Source organism: Apaloderma vittatum, unplaced genomic scaffold, assembly GCF_000703405.1.
Source record: "Apaloderma vittatum isolate BGI_N311 unplaced genomic scaffold, ASM70340v1 scaffold45056, whole genome shotgun sequence".
Lineage (NCBI taxonomy): Eukaryota > Metazoa > Chordata > Aves > Trogoniformes > Trogonidae > Apaloderma > Apaloderma vittatum.
Genome location: NW_009723149.1, coordinates 4,363 through 26,595, shown reverse-complemented (window position 1 = coordinate 26,595; position 22,233 = coordinate 4,363). Strand labels below are relative to the sequence as shown.

Sequence of the window (22,233 nt, the reverse complement as noted above, 5' to 3'; positions counted from 1 at the left end):
AAAACAAGGTTTCTATTTCTTTATCCTGAGGTTAATCCTTTGAGATGCTTTGAGGATGTTTTTAATTCCATTTCAAATTCTCTTAAAAAAAATTACTTAATTACTCTCAAAAGCCCTTAACTGTACCAGGACTAAGTACTGTGGGCTGTGTGTCCTGCCCCTCTGACAGTAACCCACACTGAATGGAAGAGGTCTCTGTGACATGACGGGGCCAAATCAATTCCAAATTGAAGAGCAGACATCCCGCTTCACTACTCCCCAGAACAACGAGTATGCTGAAGGGAGCGTGGCACAGGGAAGTGAGGGGGCCAGGGCTGAGAAAGGCTGACTCCCAGCTTAGTCATTGCACCACGGGGAGAGAGGGCAGGGGAGTTACCAAGGAAACTTCTTCCATGGGAGTCAAATACTGCAGCAGCAAGATCCATTTCTTTGTTTGCCATAGAAGAGAAGCCCAATGCATGACAAAGGCGACCAGGTCTGCTGGCGACCAGCTTTCTAAGAGCCCCGTGCAGCTGTTGAGGAGCAGCTAAGCCCACTGCGGAACAGCAGAATGACGAATCCCCAAAGAGGCTTCCCCAGGCAAAAGTGCCACTTTGGGGTTCCCCAAGCGCAGCAAAGGGTAGAGATCTCGTAACAAGGCTGGTGGGCCCATCTTGTGACTGAAGTGAAAGCGAAGTAAAAAAAAAAATAAATCAGTCAGAAGCGAAGAGAAAAAGAAAAAAATATTTCTTTAAAAGGGATAAAGGCACAGAAGTTATTTACAGCTCAAAATCTAAACACCCAGTATGTGGGATTGCTGAAACGCTGTCATTTGAAGTGACAACTATAAAAATAAAAAGAGGACAAAGTGAATTTGTATTTTCCCTAACAAAGCTGCTGAGCTTCTGCTATTAATTAAAGAAGAATAAAGAAAAAGTAAACATAATCAAGCAAGGTAGACTTGATTTATTAAAAAAAAAAATACTCCATTGCTTTTTATAAGTAAAGGCTGAAAGAAACCTCAGAGCTGCACAATTTCGAGCTAAGCATAGAATTCAGCTTGTTTCACTGAGCCAAAGAGTCACTGGGACATGTCTGAGACATGAACACATTTTGACCAAAATTACCAAGACAACAGATTCCTCCAAAGCTTTTGCAGAATTAAAGTTTTTAGAAAGGCAAGAAGTATATATACATATACTTGTATGTACATATATGTATGTGTATATACACACATACACATATGTATGTGCATGTGTATATATACATGTGTGTATATATATATATATACACATCACTGAAAAGCACTCTCAGAAAAACCCAGAACTAGATCTGGAATGTTTAAAAACCTCTAAATGATAATGATGGTAAACAACCTCCCACCACACACCGGAGTGACTCAAATAATTGAAAAATTTAGAAGCACAAGAATTACTTCAAAGGCTTTATGTGATCTCATTGCCTGAGGAGAACTAATTTAGTCACCTGGGAGGCGGCTGCTAGTTCTATGTTAATCTTTTCAACTGTTCCAGAAGCCCTTTAATTATAAAGAAAGCACTATAGCTTATAGGAATGCAGCAAGTTTAAACATGGTTGCTTAAAAGATCAGTTCAAACCAATCCTAAGACACTTAAAAGCCAATTTTAGCCTGGATTTTGAACAGTGAAAAAAACTTTGTGTATTTTGCCTGTGACCTATGTAATTACCGTAATTTTTATTGACTGTACATTTTTGAAGGGGAGAAGAGGACTTTTTTTTTTAATCTTAACCAGAGAAGAAATAAGATATGAAAATCTGCAATTGAATCTAGGAGTTTTCTTGCAGACTGTAGGTAAGCCAAGATTTGCCAACATTTTTTCTGCTTTTATAGAAATTAAGTATCATATGCTTCTGGATCTTGAGCTGCTTTCATTCTAGAAAGAGCAGAGAATTTCATAAAATGGAATATAGAGAAAACTAAGTTTCAAAATGTATACTGCAAATAACATTTTTTAAAAAAAGTTGTATTTACTTCTATCACAGCAGAGGAGATATATTATTAATATATTCCAAAGACTGCTTAAATGGCTTCCAGTACCACATTTTCTGTAACCTGAATAATCTGAATTATCACTTCTTTATGTGTCAACTATCCTGTTAACTCAAGTACAATGCAAACATGACACATATTCACCTACACATAGACCAAGGATTTAAATGCGGATGTAAGAATCATAGATTCTCAAAGCAGAAACATTATGTAAAATTCAGTAACAACAGTGACAAAAATGACAGAGACAGTGATGGATTGCAACAAGGATTCACAGAATCTTCAAGATAAACAAACATAAGAAAGAAAAAGACTATACTAAAAATATTTTTCTTCAAAACATAGTTGATGGGGATCAGAAATGGAGATAATGAGTATGGTAAATAACTTCTGATGATAAACATTTTACTTTGAATGAAATGGCCAAGCATGCACAAAGGCAGAAAAAAGTCACCTTTTCCTCCATCAGAAACTTAGACTGCTTGAAGTCTGAGAAAGCATAAAGATGGTGGACTGCTCAACAGAAAGGCACTGATGTTTAGTCTGATTTCCCCAGAAGATTGTAGGAAGTAACCGTGCACATCATTTATGTTTAAAGCAAGGGAGCAGTTATTTAGACAAAGCAGATTGGAAGACAGGAAGAAACAAAGAGAAGGAAGAAACACAAGGGATATAGCGTTAAAAGTCAAAGATTTTCTAGGAAATATTCAAAAATGAATTCTGCCCGTGTTAAGCCCAAAGTCTGCTTCACAATTGATTCTCTTTCCAGTATTAGCATACAATGTCTGTAAGAAATGCGACCATAGCTGTGTTTGGGGCTTTGGTTTGCTAGCTGCTTTCTCTGCATTAACCCATACACATTCTGTCGCATTAGACTTTTAAACTAAGCATGTAGAACATATACTGAGATCAACTTCTTCCACAAGTGGCATGCATGGAAAAGAGACATCTCTTAAAGGTATCACAATAGAAAGATACTAAATTCTGATCTGCCTGGGAATGGTTTTCTGCTGTTCCTTATTCTTTCCTTTCCCCCTGAAGGGAGGCACTTTCGCAACTGCCAATTCAAGGAATACAAAACAATAGCAGATACGAGAGAAGAATTTTTTACCTTTGCCAAGGGGGTCTTTTTACCCTCCTGGAAAGTAAAGTTCTTTTATTCCTTTCCTCTTAATGCAAAGTATCTTCTTAAACATCAAAATGCTAACTCATCACTACATGCACTGGTAACTTGGTATTTTAACCTAACAGTAATAGTTAATGGGCTGAAAAGAGTAAGGGCAGTAACATTAAGTTTCAGTTTCAACACCTCTACTGTCCTTTGCTTTTTAACATATATAATATAGGAAAGCTTGTTGCGGAGAAAAATACAGAGAACATTTTCTTTTAGGGTTGGTTTGTTGGCCCCATGACATTTGCCCCATGGAACTTGGCTTCTCTTTCAGCCTCATCAGAGCAAGTCTTTATTTACACAGCAATTTCTCATTTTGTGCTTATAAGAAGAGAGGCAACAACAGATTTCAAAATACTCTTCCCATGGGCACAGTAAGGCATATTTATGTAGAGATAACCCATCAAAACAGGCAAAATGTAAATTGAAATATAAAAGAGGAAAAAATTATTAATAGAATATAAATACATTTTAATATGCACATTTTTGTGACAGGAACAGCATCAGTACAAAATAGTCTGCTAAGTAAGTATGATATTGCACAGATAATGCAATATGAATGTTAGTATGAATTTACTACATATTCCTTACCGACATACTATATATTCGCCACATTTATTTTAAGTGTACAAATTCTACAGTTATTCAATAATAAACACACGTGCAGTTCTAAAGTCTCTTGGTATAGTATGTCAACTGCTTGTGCAAATCCCTACTTTAAAGGGCATTTCAATAAAATCACATGCTCCCTTCCTACTGGTTTTGAGTTACCCCCTTTATGCTTCTTATCCCCTCGAGTCAGGAATCGTTTTGAGTCATATACCCATCTCGCACCATTCTCATCAGCTGACTTCTCTGTGGCTGCCAGTAGGCCACCATGTAAATAAGAAGCAGCTTTCTTCACCATACTAATCAGGAGTGGCTGGTATACAACCAGGGCTACACACCACAGATAGGGAACCTCTGTCTTAATCTTATCTCTAACCTTGAAAGATGTCTCATTATTAGAGACTCGTGATACAAAAAAACTAATTCCACAATGAAAAATCTTGTTACCTGGATTCTTTCTGTTGCTGTAGGCCACAACTGTCTGCATAAGACCTTCTTGATAACATCTGGAAGAAGGCTGACAGTTATGAGCAGAATTATACCCAGCCATGCAGGACCACTAGACAGCATTTGCATGAACACGTAATACATCCTCTGATAATTGAGAAAAGGCCTAGTAGGAAAAAAAGATTAAATAGATATTACACTTCAATATATGAAAGAAAGACTGGTAATGTTAAATTTAAAATTCATGACAGCGATGAAGTATTTCCACCTTTCTTTTCAGTGTCCCACTCATCACTTCCCTCCTCTTTCCCAGCTCAGGCTCATTCGTGTGTACCCTCAGAGTAAGTCTCATGGAGCACATCTTTCCTCATACCTCTCAAGCTCCCCTAAGCTCCTCTGATGGTTTCAAGTTATACTCCCTAACGTAATTCATCACGTTTTTATCTCCTCCCACTTCATCTTCACTTCCATGTTTCCCTATATCTGCATGGCAGCTGTGTGGTCACTAAAACACCATCACTCTACAGCAATGGGAACAAGAAGCCGTGTGTACTGAGAGCAAAGATCAAAGGCCGGTTTGTAGCAACCCTGCAGCGTAAAGCCCTCCTCCCAGTAGGGCAGCCTTCTGCTAGTTTCCAAAATTTTGGAATTTGCTATCTAAAAAGGATTTTTAGACTTTCCTATCTAAAAACATAATCAAGTCAAAATACACGGCTGTGTGCAAATAGTCACATATGTAAAAACACAGCAAGGCTGGCTAGGAAACATTAGCACAGAAAATGTCACTTCTGCAAACTGTTTTCATTCTGATGCTGCAGAAACAGAAATCTGATCTTACTGAAAAAAAAAAGGAAGAGGCTACTGAATAGCCAAGGAGTTGACAGGTAGTTACTCATTTGCAAAGCACACATTGAAATACAAATCCTTTCTCCAAATTAAATAGCACCTTAATCACCATGCAACAGTCTGCTTTCTCTCTGGTCCCTCAAAATGTTTACTCATGTATACAAAGTAGAACAGTTCCAGTAGAAGAGGTTAAAAAAAGATAACCTTGTAACTGGGCACCCTGCAGGTGAGAAACACAAATTTAGGTTCCCAATGGCAATCTTACTAGAAGGTCAACCTGTTTCAACTTGATTTCCCTTCACAAAAATTTCCATTTCAAGTACACAGAATTTTAATAGGAAAAATCCCAAAATCACCAGTTTCAATCAGCTACGTACAAGAGTTACACAATTCTTAAAAAGCTTCTTACCAACACTAGAACAAGTAAGATGCTCAGACATCTACGGTAAATCCACTTTGCTAAATGAGGGGGCAAACAATGAGTTCAAACACAGGACTCATGGCCATCCACGCAACTTCCATGTGAGCTCCTCTCCCCAGCCCTAGCTCAGATTGCAGCAGTTAGTTGCCTCCAATACAAGCAGATGGGTGGCGAGCCCCAAGCTGACCTACTCTGTGACATTTTGCCTCAGAGAGGCAACCTCAGGTCCTTGAACCAACCCTTGGACTGCTTCTGACTGATACTACTGGGATAGCCCCAGAGCAGCAGCCTGAGGTCTGATATTTCTCTCTTCAGTCTTCTCTGAGAATATTTTAGCAGCCACTCAGTGAAAGAAGAGCTTAGCATTCTGTAATTACCATTACTGAAATCTTTAAAATGTGACTGCTATTGGGAGTCCTGTGATACATAAAAGCTAAATTTAATTCTATCTGGGACAAAAAAGTTAAATATTTAACAACTTGATAACAACTGCTTCTGAAGTAACATTGGCGATGCGATTTATAATAAGGGTTCATACCAAATAATTCCTCCCCAGAGCAGAGAAAAGATAATGTAGAATACCAGTGATCCCCAGATCATGAAGTGATTTATCCATGTCCAATAGTGTGTATCTAGTGCAAGCTGAAAAAAACCCAAACGAGATTATATGGTTTTATTGCTATCTAGCAGCAACAGAATACTCAGCAGATGAAATAAATGACACCCTTTGAAAAAAGGCAAGGATTCTACAGAGAATTAGCTAAAAAACATTTTTCAGTTCTGAGCAGTTAAGACACAGATAGCAAAACCAGAATTTAAATTAATTTAAAACTGTATTAAAATTAATTTAAATTAATTCCACAGTGTATGGTTACAGAGAGAAATTGATACAAGTAAGTAGCAATTAGAAAATAAGCTCTAAGAAAGTTTCAAAGGATAAAATACAGGATATCTTACCTTCAATGTAACCGTGAATACAAGCACAGTAAACACCAGTGTTCCAAAGGTCCAGTTTCCAAACATCTATAAAAAATGGTCCAAAGCAGTTATAGACAATATTGTTCACTACTTCATGAATTGTCCAGAATAAACGTCTTAAAGCCATGTATGGCTTTGTATGAGGAACCGACACTAAAGCAGAAACACTTGAATTCTTACATGATCTGTGCAGTGCCAAGCGTTTTGGTTTCTCACCCTTCTGTGCGTATGCACCTCAGATCTCATACAGACAGGAAAAGAACACAGCAATGCCATCAGCCTGAAGTTCACACATATATTCCTTAATAAATAGCACGTGTAGCACAGTTAACAAATCACTGAGATTTACAATGAACTGCAGCAACCTCATCGATCCTCTTGAATGACATCTCTTCTCTGACCTCCCTTCTCTGCTGTCCTTGGCATCTCACAATTTCTTTGAGGTTCAACAGCTGGTTATACAGACAAGTAACAGTATGAGAAAGAATGGGATAGCCATCGAAGCTATGTAAGTTCAGAGGGTTGTGATCACTGGCCCAGAGTCAAGTTGGAGGCCTGGGGCCAGTGGTGTTCCCCAGGGATCAGTGCTGGGTCCAGTTTTGTTCAGTATCTTCATCAATGACCTGGATGAGGGGACAGAGTGCACCCTCAGCAAGTTCGCTGATGGTACCAAACTGGGAGGGGTGGCTGACACACAAGCAGGCTGTGCTGCCATCCAACAGGATCTAGACAGGCTGGAGAGTTGGGCAAAGGGGAACCTCATGGGGTTCAATAAGGACAAGTGCAGAGTCCTGCATCTGGGGAGGAATAACACCAGGCACCAGTACAGATTAGGGGACGTCCTGCTGGAAAGCAGCCCTGTGGAGAAAGACCTTGGCATCCTAGTGGACAGTAAGTTGTCCATGGGACAGCAATGGGCCCTTGTGGCCAAGAGGGCCAGTGGGATCCTGGGGTGCATTAAGAAAAGTGTGTCCAGCAGGTCTAGGGAAGTTCTCCTCCCCCTCTACTCTGCACTGGTGAGACCACACCTGGAATACTGTGTCCAGTTTTGGGCTCCCCAATTCAAGAGAGACAGGGACCTACTGGAGAGAGTCCAATGGAAAGCTATGAGGATGATTAAGGGACTTGAACATCTCTCCCGTGAAGAGAGACTGAGAGAACTAGGGCTGTTTAGCCTTGAAAGGAGATGGCTGAGAGGGGATTTTATTAACGTGTATAAATATCTGAGGGGTGGGTGTCAAGGGGAAGGAGACAATCTCTTCTCAGTGGGAAGGAGACAATTTCTTCTCAGTGGTGCCCAGCAATAGAAGAAGAAATAATGGATTTAAGTTAGAACATAGGAAGTTCCACCTCAACTTGAGAAGAAAATTCTTTACTGAGAGGGTGACGGAGCACTGGCACAGGCTGCCCAGAGAGGCTGTGGAGTCTCCTTCTCTGGAGACTTTCAGAACCCACCTGGACAGGACACGTTCCTGTGTGGCCTGAACTAGAGGATCCTGCTCTGGCAGGGGGGTTGGACTAGATGATCTCTAGAGGTCCCTTCCAACCCTGAACATCCTATGATTCAAAATACAAAAATGTTCTACATCCATTTTAAGATAAAAACACTTTGGAATTGTGGTTGATTTTCCCTCCACCTGCACAATGTTCAGCTTTTCAAGTGGGCAAAAAAGATCATTAATGCCAATGGAGGGTAGGACTGGTGGTAAACACAGTCACAGAGACTGCATGCACTGCAGCAGCTACGAGACAACCAAGTTCAGAGAAATGCTGGGCAAGTAACACAACAGAGTTAGGACACGGTATTTTAGAAGAGACTTTCTTTTATTCAGAGCATTGAACCTGTGAAGGAGAAGGGTGCCCAAGAGTGCTGAATGATTTTGCAGGAGAAAAATGATGAGATCTCACAAACTCTCTTTTGCGGGAAGATATGAAATTTCAGCAGAAGACCAGCTGGCCAAGCGGGACATTTCTGAATTAAAAGAAAGGCAAAATGGGAACATACAAGAGATGATAATATGGGCAGGTAGCAAGTGAGTAGTGTAAAAGCATTTCCCGAGTACAGAAGAACAAAATCACACAGGCTGAAGCTCAGGACAAACTAAGATCAGTGAGGGTTGTTGAAGGTAAGAAAAATGATATTTACAGGTATCCTAGTTTCAAAGGGAAACTGTAAATTCACCAGTGGAGTGTTAAGATGACCTAGTGGAAGTTGTTAGAAAAAAAGTATTCAATATGCTGAGTATCAGGGGGAAGTCGCAATCAAGAGGGACCTCTAATTGATTTCTTAGGAAGTTCCATAAGGAAAAGTGCAAAGTCTTACATCTATAGAGGAGTAACACCACACACTGGAACTGACTGGCTGGGCAATTGCCCCGCTGAAAAGGAAGCTGCAGTGGGGTTACAGTGGACTACAGGTTGGACACAAGCCTATACTATGCTCTGTCTATAAGTAAGAGGAATTGCAAACCAAGCTGTACTGGGAGGAACATGTCCACTGAATCAAGAAAGATTCTTACTCTCTCCTATTCAGTCACAGTGAGGCTGAACCTGGAACACTGTGCCCAGTTTTGGGTCCCTCAGTTAAGCAGGGATGTGAAAAAAACTAGAAAGGATCAAGTGGCAGGCAATCAAGACAGCAATGAAGAAAGCAGTCTGTAGAGCTCTCCTGTGAAGAGAGGCTGAAGGACTTCTTTAGTCTGGTGGAGGGGAGGTTAAGGAACAACCTAGTACCTTCCCACAAATACTTGGACCAGGTTGGCCGTGAAAGTTAACCAAATCTCCATCCTCAGGGATATTCAAAACTTGAAAAAGACTAGACAAAATCTTGAGCAACTGCACAAAGCAGGGAGTTGAACTAGATCACCTCGAGAGTCCCTTCCTAGTGATATTATTTTACACAAGCTCACCCAATATTAGGTGACTGGGGATCTGCATGGGCAAGTGATCACACAAATGTACCACCATGGGAAAAAAATCTGAATGGAGACCACAGCCAGCCACAAGACAGATTATCTGTAGTAAATCAGGCTGAGATAATCCTATCAACTGGAAACAGAAAGCCATTTAAAAAACAAACGACTGGCTGAAAGATTCATTATTCTGAGTAACCATTTCTCCACGTGTGACCAAGCATACAGAAGACAACATGAAGTGCAGAAAACTGTCAGCATTTGGTTCTGACTTTTACTTCAATATCTAACACAATAATTGCATACAGTCATGCCCTTGCAACAATATTTTGTGTGCTCTAGGGAAAAAAAATCAGTGCAGATAAAACTGGACAGGAATCTGGTTCAGGAACTTCAAATAATGCAAACATTTACCAAATTTCTCCCTGCAGTTACATATTTAGTATACTCTCATGTCATATCTGGCTTAGGGGGCCGGTTACATCAGTCAGTTGAGCGTGGCGCTAACAGTGCTAAGGTTGAGGGTTCGATTCCCGTTTGGTCCCCATGTGTTGCCTGATCTAGTCGAGAGGTGGCGTCCCCAGCAGCAGGGGGACTGGATTAAATGATCTCTAAGGTCCCTTCCAGCTTAGGCCATTCTATGATTCTGTGATTCTTTTGGAGAGCCCATTTTTCAGTCTAAGTTTCTGTGTACTGAACAGATGTGTCCATATTTCCAGTAAAAGCTGACAGATCAAATAAAGAAGTTATAACAACTTTTTTGCCTATCTCTGTTTGTCAGACTAGACAGAAAGCATTGGGCTGCAACCAAACCCTTTATGCAGCTTTTTGGCTTAGAAGGTGAAGTCATCGCACAGACACCAGACTCCATAAGGCTGGTAACTGAGTACAGAGAAAGCTAAGCACAGCAATATGGGAGGGTGTAAATTCAAAAAGTCACAAGGTATTTTCAGCATGGACTATTTCAAGATACTACTCATCTGTTCAAGCTGTGAATTATTCCTTCCTAAGACTGTTAACATCTAGTTTATTAACAAATATTTTTCTATGCTTGGTTCCCCAGTCTATCCAAGACTTCCACTCCTCCTTCTGCAATTGCATTTATTGTATCTTCCTATTTAATCCACTTTGCATCAAATGTTAAAATAAATAAAAAACCCCACACAGGAAATACATTTTACTATATGGGTAAACTAGGATGACATTCACAATCTGCAATCACTTCTAACATGGCTTCTTTTCTTCTTACCTTCCTTTTGTCTTTGGTCTCTGGCTGTATGTTTTTACACCACCAACCATGTTCTATCCAAAGTGGAACACCATATACAATAGAAATCTTTGGCATCTTAGTTTTGTTTAGCAGGAAATGATTGAGGCAGGCATTTAGGAAGTAAATCTCAGCGATTACAGAAGTACACTTTTCTATTATTCTACTAACATCACTCTACAGCATGCAAACAGTTTCAAATAAATTTCCAAATACCGAGAAACATCCTGGGGGGATTATGTTTGGAAGGAAGCTCAATGGTATGCAATTTTTAGTCTGACACAGGCAGCACTCTAAGTGAAAGTTACTGACTTTCTTCATTTTTTACTAGTTTTGCAACAATGGAGATTAGTTAATTTTTGAAAGAGAATTCTTTTTTTTTTTGCTTCAGCACTGATTTTAACAATTTGGAACCTAACCTGAATCATCTTACATCACTGATGATATTAATGTTAGCTTCAGCACTTTTATTCTCTTTCCTTCTTTCTACCTTTTCCCTGTTTCATAATAGCATTTGTTGTGGTAAACTTTCTGAACCTTCAAACCTTTCATTCACTTTTTCCAGATGTCAGCATCATCGAAATACTTGGAAATAACCACCAACACCAACTAGCATTCACATATCTATGAACTCACATACGTATCTTTTACTACTGCTGAACATCAACATTTTCAAGCCTTTCAATCTAAAATTGCAACTCAATATCTCTAAGTTTTACACATACACACAAGCACACATTCTGAATACCGATTAATTTTCTAACCCACTCTGACATTCAAGAGTCAGAATGTCAGTCAACACACTTCATCACCAAATATTAACATGGGTATCTAGCTGTAGATATAAACATTCAAAATTTGGAAATTAGACACTAGTCTGGCTTAGAGCTTTACCAAGAAGAATTTGATTAAATGTGTGCAACAGAAGCAGATGAAAATTTCAGAAAGGAAACCAGTCAGAATATTTACAATATGAAGAATTTACAAAATGTGTATAGGTGTAAGAAGTCTAAATTTCAGGATTATAAATGTAAGCTGATGCAGAATTGTGAACATCTAACACAAAGCATAATGGTACCAGAAAAAGAAGTGCTGCAGTGTATGGTTATGTCTAGTGGGAATTCATTCTGTCCTTAGGAAAGCTCTTTATAACAAGTGTTCTCTCACATATTAGAAGTTCACTTCTGACAGATGTCACAAAGATGGTATTTAATGATACTGGAATATTGCACTTCTAGCAATCATGTACACTATGTATAAGCAACAAAACTGTGCACAGCTAATTTTTTCTCTCACTTTGAGGGTCTTTTCTAAAGTCATTCAAACACTTTATAGCATAAACTGTAATAAATTTTCCACAGCAGAGAGAGTCAGCAACAAAATGTAGGTTACAGAAAAGCATAGAACAAAATAACAAAATGCAAGGAAGCAAAAAGTCTAACTGTTCCTTAAAGTTCATGGCTCTTTACCACACCTCATATGCCTTAATATACCACATATTCTATATAAGTTCTTTATATTTTAAGTACTTATAAAGTAGCAATAAAGAAGATTTCTATCTATAGGTTTAAGAGATATTTTGAAATACTTATAGGAAATATTTAACTGCTCTTTAACATTTTAATTAAAGAACAGTGAAAAGTGAAATGGATATCATGACAAATCCACAATAGTCTTACCATGTGAGTGCTGGTTGTCATTAGCTGAGGATAGGAAGAGAAGCAAGTAGCAAAAAGAAAAAAAAAAGCACACAAATAAAATAGACCAAAATATCAATGGGTAAAATAAATAAAATGCAAAAGTTCTTACAGTTTGCATTCATATGACTGCAAAGCAAGTAGAGATAGATTATTTTAAGCTGACGTGTCAAAAATAATTAAAATATTAAAAAGCTTGTTATATTTAAGTCTTTTATGATCATTCATAACTACTCTATCAAGAGTCTTTTGATATATTAATCAGATATTCATCAGATGTAAGCATGAAACAGAGAAGTTACTATGTAAATACTGAAGGAATACTTGGAATTTACAACACATATTTCTCCTAAGTCATATCTAGTCCTATGCCTCTGATTACTGATACACAGAATTCCTATTGCATAGTTCAGACTTTGCTAAACAGATAAGCCATCTATCTCACCCTAACTCATAAAACATTATTAACTGCACTGGAAATCTTGACAAAAACAATGAAAACTAAATTTGTAGCACAATCAATATTTTAAAAATTACCTTTGATTGACTGATCAAATTCAACACTAACCTGTCCATTGCTGGTCACAATTGTGTTCTCAAACAAGAAATAGGCACCAAAGAAAAATACCACAGCATCAAACACTCCTAGGAATGTCCAATAAATAAACGCACGCCAGCGCAGCAAAGCATTCTTGGCAACATCTCTGTGTAAAGTAAGATACACGCATTCATTATCAGCATGTTTAAAAATCCTAGACAAATGATGTCACTCATATTGTTGTTTGAAGGAAAAACAACTAAGAGATTGCATGCAAAAGCACCGTATTTCCACACGACAACTACCACTTCACATCCAAATCCTTCCTGAATGTCTCCTCTTTACTTTTTTTAATTTAATTTTTACTGCTGCCTGTAATTCTGTTTATTTCAACTGCAGCTAATTCCCCTGTGTTGCACCCGTTTATTTTTCAATCTTTTTACAGAAGGTATCTGTTTTCCACTACTTGCTGCGCAGATGATGATGCACTGTAGATTTTAAATGGGAACACTAGAGGTCTCTGGAGACTTTGTTTTATTTCCCATGGGGTACTTGTATACAGAATACTGTAACAAAAACCTAATTTTACGTGGAATGTGCAAGACAAGGGTTTTACAGTTGAGTTGAAGCTTCAGGTCAAATTGCATTTCTTGAATGTTCTTCCACAAAAATACAGGAATTCATTTAACAATAGAACTGTTCACTAGCATGCATTTTCTTACTACTGGGAAAATTAAATACTACAACTTTAGTTCTTGCCCACGGAATGAGTATACATCAGCCCGGCACATATCGTAAAACACATCACAGTGCAACAGAACACAGTTAATGAAAACCCTGAACTAGGAGAACATTTACCACCAACCAATATTTTCACCATATGCCCTTTCAAGGCTGTCCAATGAGCATATGAAGTCACTCCTCCCTGCAGATCACCAACGTACAGTGCAAAACCATTTGTGGCTAACAATAGCCTTGTCTTGCCCAAAACTGCAATAGACACTTGCCAAAACCCAAATGTTTTTAAACCTCTGCCTGATTTCAAAACCCAGAAAGGTCTTCTGAGTGATCATTTCTAAACTGAAAACATTTTAAATCTAGAAGAGAGAATAAAAATGAGGGCATTGAGTTTCAGCAGTAATATCTTGTTTTCCTCTTAAATTTCATAGGTAAAAACATCACTGCACTGATTGATTTTTGGGCATCTGTTATTATCTCTTGAAAAATGATTTCCCTTCAATTATCTACTGTCACCATTCTCTAAAATGTACTGGTTTTGCAGCTACAAGAATCAAAACTGGGCACTGTTCCCAATTTAGATGGCCACATGCAGTTATTTGGCAAAAACTGTATTTCAGTTGGCTAAGTATCTAAATCGGCTGCAATTTCAATGACCAGAAGTGAGTCAACAACACATACAGGACAACTTTGGACACCACGCAGAATACATCTTATGACGCACCAGTACCACTCAGTCCTCTCTTCTTTCAGAACAAAACGCATACATTAAAGAAACATTACATTTTTTCTTTTTGGCTGGAGGAAATACAGACCACTACAAGAAATTAGGTTTTGATTTGTAGAACAGTAATGATTCTATTTTGCTCTTACTCCCTAATGTAGCAAATGAACCGTGTGGATTGTGGTATGTCAATATACCTGTACAACTACAGATGTGCCTATTGTAGTTCATAGACTGTGCATGCCATCTTCAACCCTTCTGTTGCAGTGTATTTGCTCTTCTGCTGCAACCCTACAGAGAAATTCTGAGGACTTTGGTAGTAACAGAGACAGATTCCACACCTGAACAGTCTAACTTTGGGGCGTGATGCATTGATGTTACCTGTATAGGGAAGGCTCTCTCTTGAGTGTGTCTGCACTGACATGTTGTTCCATTAGACCATACAAGAGGATAGGAAGGGAAGTGAAGCTGATATTGTACAGTGTTAGATACGCAGTATCATATAAAGTCTGTAGAGAGAAAAGAATTAAATCAGCTAATTTTAATTTTTCAACGTGATCCAGTGCGTAACACTTAATTTAAAACTATTCAGTCAACTTCCTCAGAAAAAACAAAACTCTGTCCCTTCACGATGAAGGGAAATATCCTTTAACAGCTGCTAATTGATAAAAGACACAACTTTGCACTTGTATCCCATTCATCTGGAGGACAAAAGTTGAACTAAAAGATGGATTTAATAGTCTGGTCCACATATTGGCCCCTTCTATCGTTACAACTGTAAGAACAACTCCAAACTACCCAAAGTGAACAACAGTGATTCCCTGCAGAGGCCGAAATTCCCCTCTGGTAAAGTCAACCTCTCTTTCACCTCCTCCATGTCTATACAAAGTGGAGACAGGCAGGGAGGAAGGGAAAGTTCTCCAGAGGTTCTTCAGCTGTGGATGACTGCATTGTGCTGCACAAAGAAACATCCCAACATGTCTTTGATTCTTCCCTCCGAAATAATCTTCCATGTGTGTATCATCATTGTCACGAGCACTCAAACTTTGCACATCACCCTTAAAAAGAATTATTTCCCTATATCTATTTGGTGATCATTTATGCTGTGAAAACTGCCGTCAAAACTCCCTTTTTGGTGGAATTATATTTAGCACTTAAAAGAACAGGAAATTCTACAACTAAATTTTCAGCAGTATGTGCTTTCATACCTAAGTCCAAACAATGCCTGATAAAAACCTACCAAGTTTTCAACTGTCATTTGAAATTAAAACTGAAAAAAGTTCAGTCATTTTTATCCTCCTGGAGATTTCTTTCCAGACATTTCACAAATTCAAAGCAACATTATTATTTTATCCCAATTAAAATCTCCCCTTGTCCAATTCAATCCTGAAAACTTAATGCCTTTTTTTTTTTTTTTAAGTCCAGTTATTAATTCCTTTGGTTTTTGCTCACTCTTTCAGAATAAAGAAGAGGTAGATATCTCTCCGCAAATGAGATAAGCACAAAGGGGAAAAGCAAATAAACAAAAAAAATTGAAAGGAGAATACTGGATCCTCTCTTGAACAATGGCACTTTTCCCGTGCACAGCAGTTCAGTTTCCCTCTATCTTTCCATGTTTATTTTTCCTTTTCAGTTGAGTGAATGCCACTATTTGTCTGAAGCCTGCAACTCGTACCTGCACACCCCAGAAGAGACTAGTTTATTCTTCCCATTTTATTCTGGATTCTGAAAATTAACAACTAGTGCAATTACTTATATTTCAGAATTGCCTCTGTCCATGTTGAATAAGCTTAAAACTAACAGACATTTCCCTTTGCATTGCCATTTCCAAACGTTCGTTTCCTGTATTCCTCGACTGAAAAATAATGTTGCTTTTATGCTAATTTATAAAATTCATTCCTGTAACTTAACTGCAACGGTCACCATAAACCATAAAGTGATGCTCTTCTTGCTCTTTTTACAATGTCTAAACTCCGCTAGAAAGCTTCTCAGCTGAACAGGCACAGTGTTAAAAGATTCCTTTTTTTTTTTTTAAATGACAAAGAGAAAATGTGGCAGTAAAGAAAAAAGAGCAACTAACCTGTTGTGAAAACCCACAGAAGAACTGATATAAAAACTGAGGAAAAATGAAGCAGACATTCTGAAAGACAATGTGACAACAGTCATCAAGTGAAATGTAAGCACTAATTGATATGCTGTACAATGCTATAGCTATGTACGTCACAGTTTTACAACACCAGTTATAGTAAACATCGCAGGAAGAGTAGAAAGATCTGCATAAATTAAGCATCAACATTCTCATCTGACTGTAGTAGTGTTAAGAAAAATACTTAAAGTATTTTGAAAGGAAACTTATAATGCTAAAAGGCAATGAATTTTGCGATCCAGGAACACAGCTCAGTTAAGGCCAACACAGTGCAACCCACAGCAGGACATAACCTATGATAACCAAGCATGGGTACTCTGGCTAGCAGTTCCCAGCAAAGTAATTTTAAGATGTTTCTAGCTGTGACCCCAAACTTCATCCTCTCCTAACTATGCATACAGTGAGACACTAAGACCTTAAATTATCTTCTGAAGGTTCCCTTCTACAACCTCCCAGTGCTTACTGAACGAAATTTGACTGGAACCCAACATTCAGACATTACAAAACTGCCTAATGTGGTTTAAGAGGCCACTGTAGAGAGAACCCAAAAGGTACTAAAAATAAGTAGAACAGTCTGCATCGGAATTTGTAAGAGAGAAAAAGAAAAAAAAGACAAGGCAAATTTTGCTTTTAAACGTATCATAGATTACAGAATATATCTATATAAAAGCTATTTCACTTCATGGTCTGGATAAAAACAATAAACTCATTTCAGCGTTGTATCTGGCACTCAGCAAAATCTCTTTATGGAATTACTGCTTTTTTTGTACTATAGACTACACAAAGTGTATATTGTTAGATATTACTATGTGAGTTTTTTGAGATTTACGTAATTAGAATAAGCATTCTCCTACCTTATAAAAGAAGTATTGCACAAGTTCAGATATCCTAACGTAATAAAAATGCCCGTGAACAAGCAACATTTTTTTCAAATGTTTAAATTTAGGTATTGCATAGTCACTGTTTCTTGCTGCTTGACGACCTTCTTTGCCAATGATTCCTTTAAAAAAAAAGTGATTAAGCTGTTTAATAACTGAAGAACTATTTCAAAGATAAAATTATTTGAAAAGTTATATAATGCTATGGCATGGATCTAATAAGAGATCACCACTGTATCTCGCAAAATTTGTGGGGTAAATTCATTAAAAGTTGTCTATAACCTGATTCTTTGAGACCGTGTGTTTTCAAGAAATAAATGTTTTTTGTCACTTCACTTAAATTATAATTCTAAAAAGCGCACTTACCTATACCAACATGTGCTTCTAGAATCATGCTGACATCATTTGCTCCATCACCAATTGCTAATGTGATAGGATGCTCCTTTGATAACTTTATCAATTTTACAATCTGGGAAAAAAAATAGTGTTAAAAACTCTTCTGTGTAATGGTTTGCTTATTTTGCATGAATGTATGTTAATTTAAAAATGACCAACATAGATACATGAGAAATTCTGTGAAGAGGTACAAAAATAATATTACCCAATGCAACCGCTATGCATAAAGACCACAGCAGTCTCTTCATATTACAAGTATTTGTTCCAAATATAAAATGACATTTTTCAAATGCTTCTAAACTATTTTGAGAGACGGATAGGAGGAAGAAAAAGCAGGAGGAGGAAGATATTGTTGAGATTGCTTAATGCTGTGTAAGAGCATTAATAAATTAAAAGCATTCCTGAGACAAAGAGTACAATTTCAAAGAAATCCTGAAATTGAATATTGAAAGACCCTGATGAGAAACTGAATATTGAACGACTCTGATGAAATTTTTTCTTACTGTTTAAGAAAAGATAATAGGACTCTGTATACATCTAAACACTATTGAGACAGAACTGTCCAAAAATTGTACTTGAAATCTCTCCATTATAAATGATTACCTCTCTAAATTGGGTACCAAGTCAACTTCAACTAAAACTTCTACAAACTTCCAGACAATTAAAAATGCTGACTAAATAGATTTGTTAAAATGAGTAAGGCTTATGTATGTTCTGCCTGAGCAATGAGGAAAAGACGGGACAGTTTGAAAAGAAAAACATGTGTATTTCAATGTTTGCTTCCTCTAGAATTTTTTCAGCTATACTGAGATATCTCAGTCATGGAAGGATACGCTTTTACTTGACACGGACTAGTACATAACAGTCAAGAAGTCCTTAAAAATGATAATGCACACTTTTTTTCTGTCTTCTTTTTGGCTTCCCAAATGTTAGAAATAGAGACAAAATATGACTACACAGTAATAAATAATGCAGACTCTTGTAGTATCAACAGATAGTAGACTATTCAAAGCTTGTTAGGTTAAAAAGGAAGCAATTAGCTCTGTTCATGAAATATGTTCATTTATCAGCATGTACCAACCATAAAATTTGCACAATATGTACATAAATCAAATTCAGGTGCACAGCTGGGTGCCATTTTAGCATACCATTATCTAAATTGCTTGCCAGTAGAAATTCTCCCCTCTCCTCCTCTCTTAGTTTTTTTCTTCCTTTTTCAGTTTCAGAAGATAAAATAGTGAACAGTATCATTGTAAGTTATCACAATCATTCTACAGAGTATTGACTTTGGATATTTCCATATGTGTGCACAGCAACAAGCAATTACAAAGTAAAGTACAAACCTGTGCTTTTTGCAGAGGAGCCATTCGACAGCATAACACTGCACTGCAGTTCCTGCAAATTTCAAGAAAGAGCTCTCTGTAGTTACCGGAGCTCCCGTCTTGTCTTGGTTTCATTATTAATGATAATGCTGCTCCATCAATAATTAAACCATAATCTTGCATATCAGTTGAAAGTCTGTTCAGGGACAAAACACAAAATAAGAGTCCTTGTAAAATTCTCCAACATGTTTAAAATGTGGCATTATTTCTTCTGTGGAAATTAATTAATGAAAAAATAATGAGTATGAAATACTGCAAAATTAATATGCTTCTAAAGGAAATTCCTTGGATAGGATTGCTATTTATGACACTTTAAATTCTAGATTATGTTGAAAATATTCAGTGCTTCACCAATCCAAAGACAGAAATCTGATACCTCAGTGACTTCACCAGTGAGTATGAGTGTATAATTAATGTCCTTTCAGTTTGGTTTGAAAGAGCTCCAAGAGCTGTAGTGAGATAAACCGAGTTGTAGGAATAAAGTTAATTTTGTGGCACATTCCATAACACAGAGAAAAAAGTTAAAGGGAAAGGGCTTTGGTACTCTGAAATCTACTTTGATGAGGAAAAGAATCTTTTCTTTTTGCAAGGGTCTACATTTAAGGAAGTAAACCATACTTTGAAGGAAATGCCTAGAAAAGACTTGTTGCCCTGAGGAGATAAAGCCACTGTCTACATTTACACTGTGCATACTCCGCATTTAGTGTAATATCCTAACAATGATTTATGTAAATAATAAAATAATCTGTTACTGGTATAGCTATACACTGAGGTTTATTCGTGCTCTAGTTTCACAGTGTGCTGAGGTTACACTACAATGTGTGTGTTTTTCAACAAATGTGGTTTCACCAGGATCACAGTTTGTGGAGAAAACACCGTATTTATTAATATTAATGTATTTTAAGCACCTCCACCTTCACTACTAGAACACAAGGTGTTTACGACAAATAATAAAAGACTGTAAACCACACAATAGACATTTCCACAGACATTCACAGACATTTTCAGCACTTTGTTATCACTGGCACAAACAGGGCAGTGCCGTTAGTGCACAATGATAGCAACAAAAAATGTACTATGAAATTCAGGCAAGATACTGAATGTTTGATGTACTACAGGAAAAGATTTTTCAGCCTGAATTTGACATCCAGGCAAAATTCTGCTATTACTATCTTAGCTCATTCTCCAACTCTGGAGCCAAAGACAAAATTCTGATGAGTTTTAATGTCTACAGAATTGGCATTGCAGAAGAAATTAAACAAATATGTTTAAATGTATCTTGCAAGACCTGTGGGACTTAAGCTGAATGTGGTACAGATGGCATAGAGAAATACGATTTATTTAACTGAATATACAAATGTTCTTGGTTTGATCATCGATGTTTAAATTGTAAGGAGGACTAAGAAAAATGCTCTGGCCCAGGGTTTCAAGCTGTAAGGCTAAGAGTTACAGAAACTCTCTGCTAAAATAATATCATAAACGCATGTTAGCTTGTTGTTCCTTTACTACAAATTTACTACAAATATATAAAAAATGCACTTGCTAGCTGATTCCATATTAAAACCAAAACCAACTCAAATATGCCCCATCTTAAGATGATAAAAATATTTTAGAAATCAATTCTTAGGTGTTCACAGTGGAAAAAAAGAGTAAGTAATGTGTACCAGCTACAAAGCTTCAAATAAGTAGCCTAATTTACTACCCATACAAGGCATAATTTACTTTATACCCGTTTTTGCTTTTTAATGCCATTTTCTATCTTACGCCATGCTATGCTTCACTTCTGTATACATGATAGTTATTCTTCTATGGATATCAAAACCAAACAGAAGTCAATGATTTCTTTATCATTTAGGACACACCAAGTATTTTTATGCACACTAGGAGATTTGGTACGATGCCATTGCCTGTCACCTATCTGTAAATGTAGCATAATCTTTCCTAGAGAGAGGGCCATGCGCTTTTCTCCTCTGCGGTCTTGGTCTTACCAAGAAAGTCATATTACATTCTAACTCTGATTAGAGAAATACATCATATCTGCTTCCTTTAGAAAAGTTAGAAACACTACTCTGCTTTACAATCATTTTTCCACAAACAAATAGTTTTGCAATGGAAAAACCAATAATTAAGTTGTCAGTCATGATTTTTCTTTTAACAGTTAAAGCAGTTCCAGAAATGAGATGCAGAAAGACTCATGACTGTGAAGATGTAAACTTATATGGAACAAATTCACACTTAATTGCCATACAGTAATTTACACTTCAACAACAGGAACTGAAACATAGTATGTTGCTGCTCTCAAGGTAATTGATCAATCACTTGTTTCTGAAACACACAGAAGTCCATTCCTGGCTTGCAAATTCAACTTTTTGCTTACCCTGAGAAAGTATCCCTGGTTAAGCTGCCACTGTGTCTTAGGACAGTTTTGCTTAGGTCAAAAAGCACATCGTGTAAACTCTGCTCCTCAATTTTCTTTGTGGTTAGCTCAAGTATTTGTGTATTTCTCCGGAAGAGTTTGCAAGCATAGCAAGTAGCCGCAGCAGTCTCCATTTTGTCTCCTGTGAGAACCCAAACTTTAATTCCAGCTTTCTGGAGTGCTTCAATAGTGTCAGCAGCCTTTTCTTGTAGTCTGTGGGAGAAAATTGACAACATGTGTTGACAGATTGCTTGGAAATGGGAAATTCAAAGGTCCTTACTGAAAGGTTTCCATAATCACAAAAGAAAATTTTAAGAAAAGTTATTAGATCTAAGAATTCTCCCCGAGATGTGAATCTAAAAATCTTCAAGGGAGTAGTATATTATAAATATTTAATTAATTTTGACAACTTTTGAAGTGCTCAAAGATTCATCTTTCATTTATATAGCATAAAAGACAAGATGCTTCATCTCCCAGGCAAGCATTTCAATTAAAACATTTTCAGTGGTTCCAACTAACGACATCGTATACAGTGAAGTATTGCTGAGTTATTAAAGCTCCCTCCCAGTTTTAAAAAGACAGTTTTTGAAATTTTTTAAGACCTAAAGAATCTTCCTTCATTTTCCCAATACCCATTTTCTAGTCCTCTCCTGAAATCT

At 37.3% G+C, this 22,233-nt stretch overlaps 1 protein-coding gene across 1 annotated transcript in view; it reads right to left on the bottom strand.

Moving 5' to 3' along the window:
* The window catches only part of LOC104275899 (probable phospholipid-transporting ATPase IH), a gene marked incomplete at its 5' end in the record, with an annotated part of 29,265 nt that overhangs the window by 3,158 nt on the left and 3,874 nt on the right, over positions 1-22,233 (bottom strand). The window contains 11 exons of the mRNA XM_009871985.1: positions 4,236-4,401; positions 6,041-6,144; positions 6,460-6,525; positions 12,339-12,362; positions 12,925-13,060; positions 14,738-14,865; positions 16,437-16,496; positions 17,357-17,502; positions 17,747-17,849; positions 19,120-19,294; positions 21,536-21,787. Of these exons, the coding sequence (XP_009870287.1) occupies positions 4,236-4,401; positions 6,041-6,144; positions 6,460-6,525; positions 12,339-12,362; positions 12,925-13,060; positions 14,738-14,865; positions 16,437-16,496; positions 17,357-17,502; positions 17,747-17,849; positions 19,120-19,294; positions 21,536-21,787 (1,360 nt within the window). The remainder of the gene's footprint in view (positions 1-4,235; positions 4,402-6,040; positions 6,145-6,459; positions 6,526-12,338; positions 12,363-12,924; positions 13,061-14,737; positions 14,866-16,436; positions 16,497-17,356; positions 17,503-17,746; positions 17,850-19,119; positions 19,295-21,535; positions 21,788-22,233) is intronic.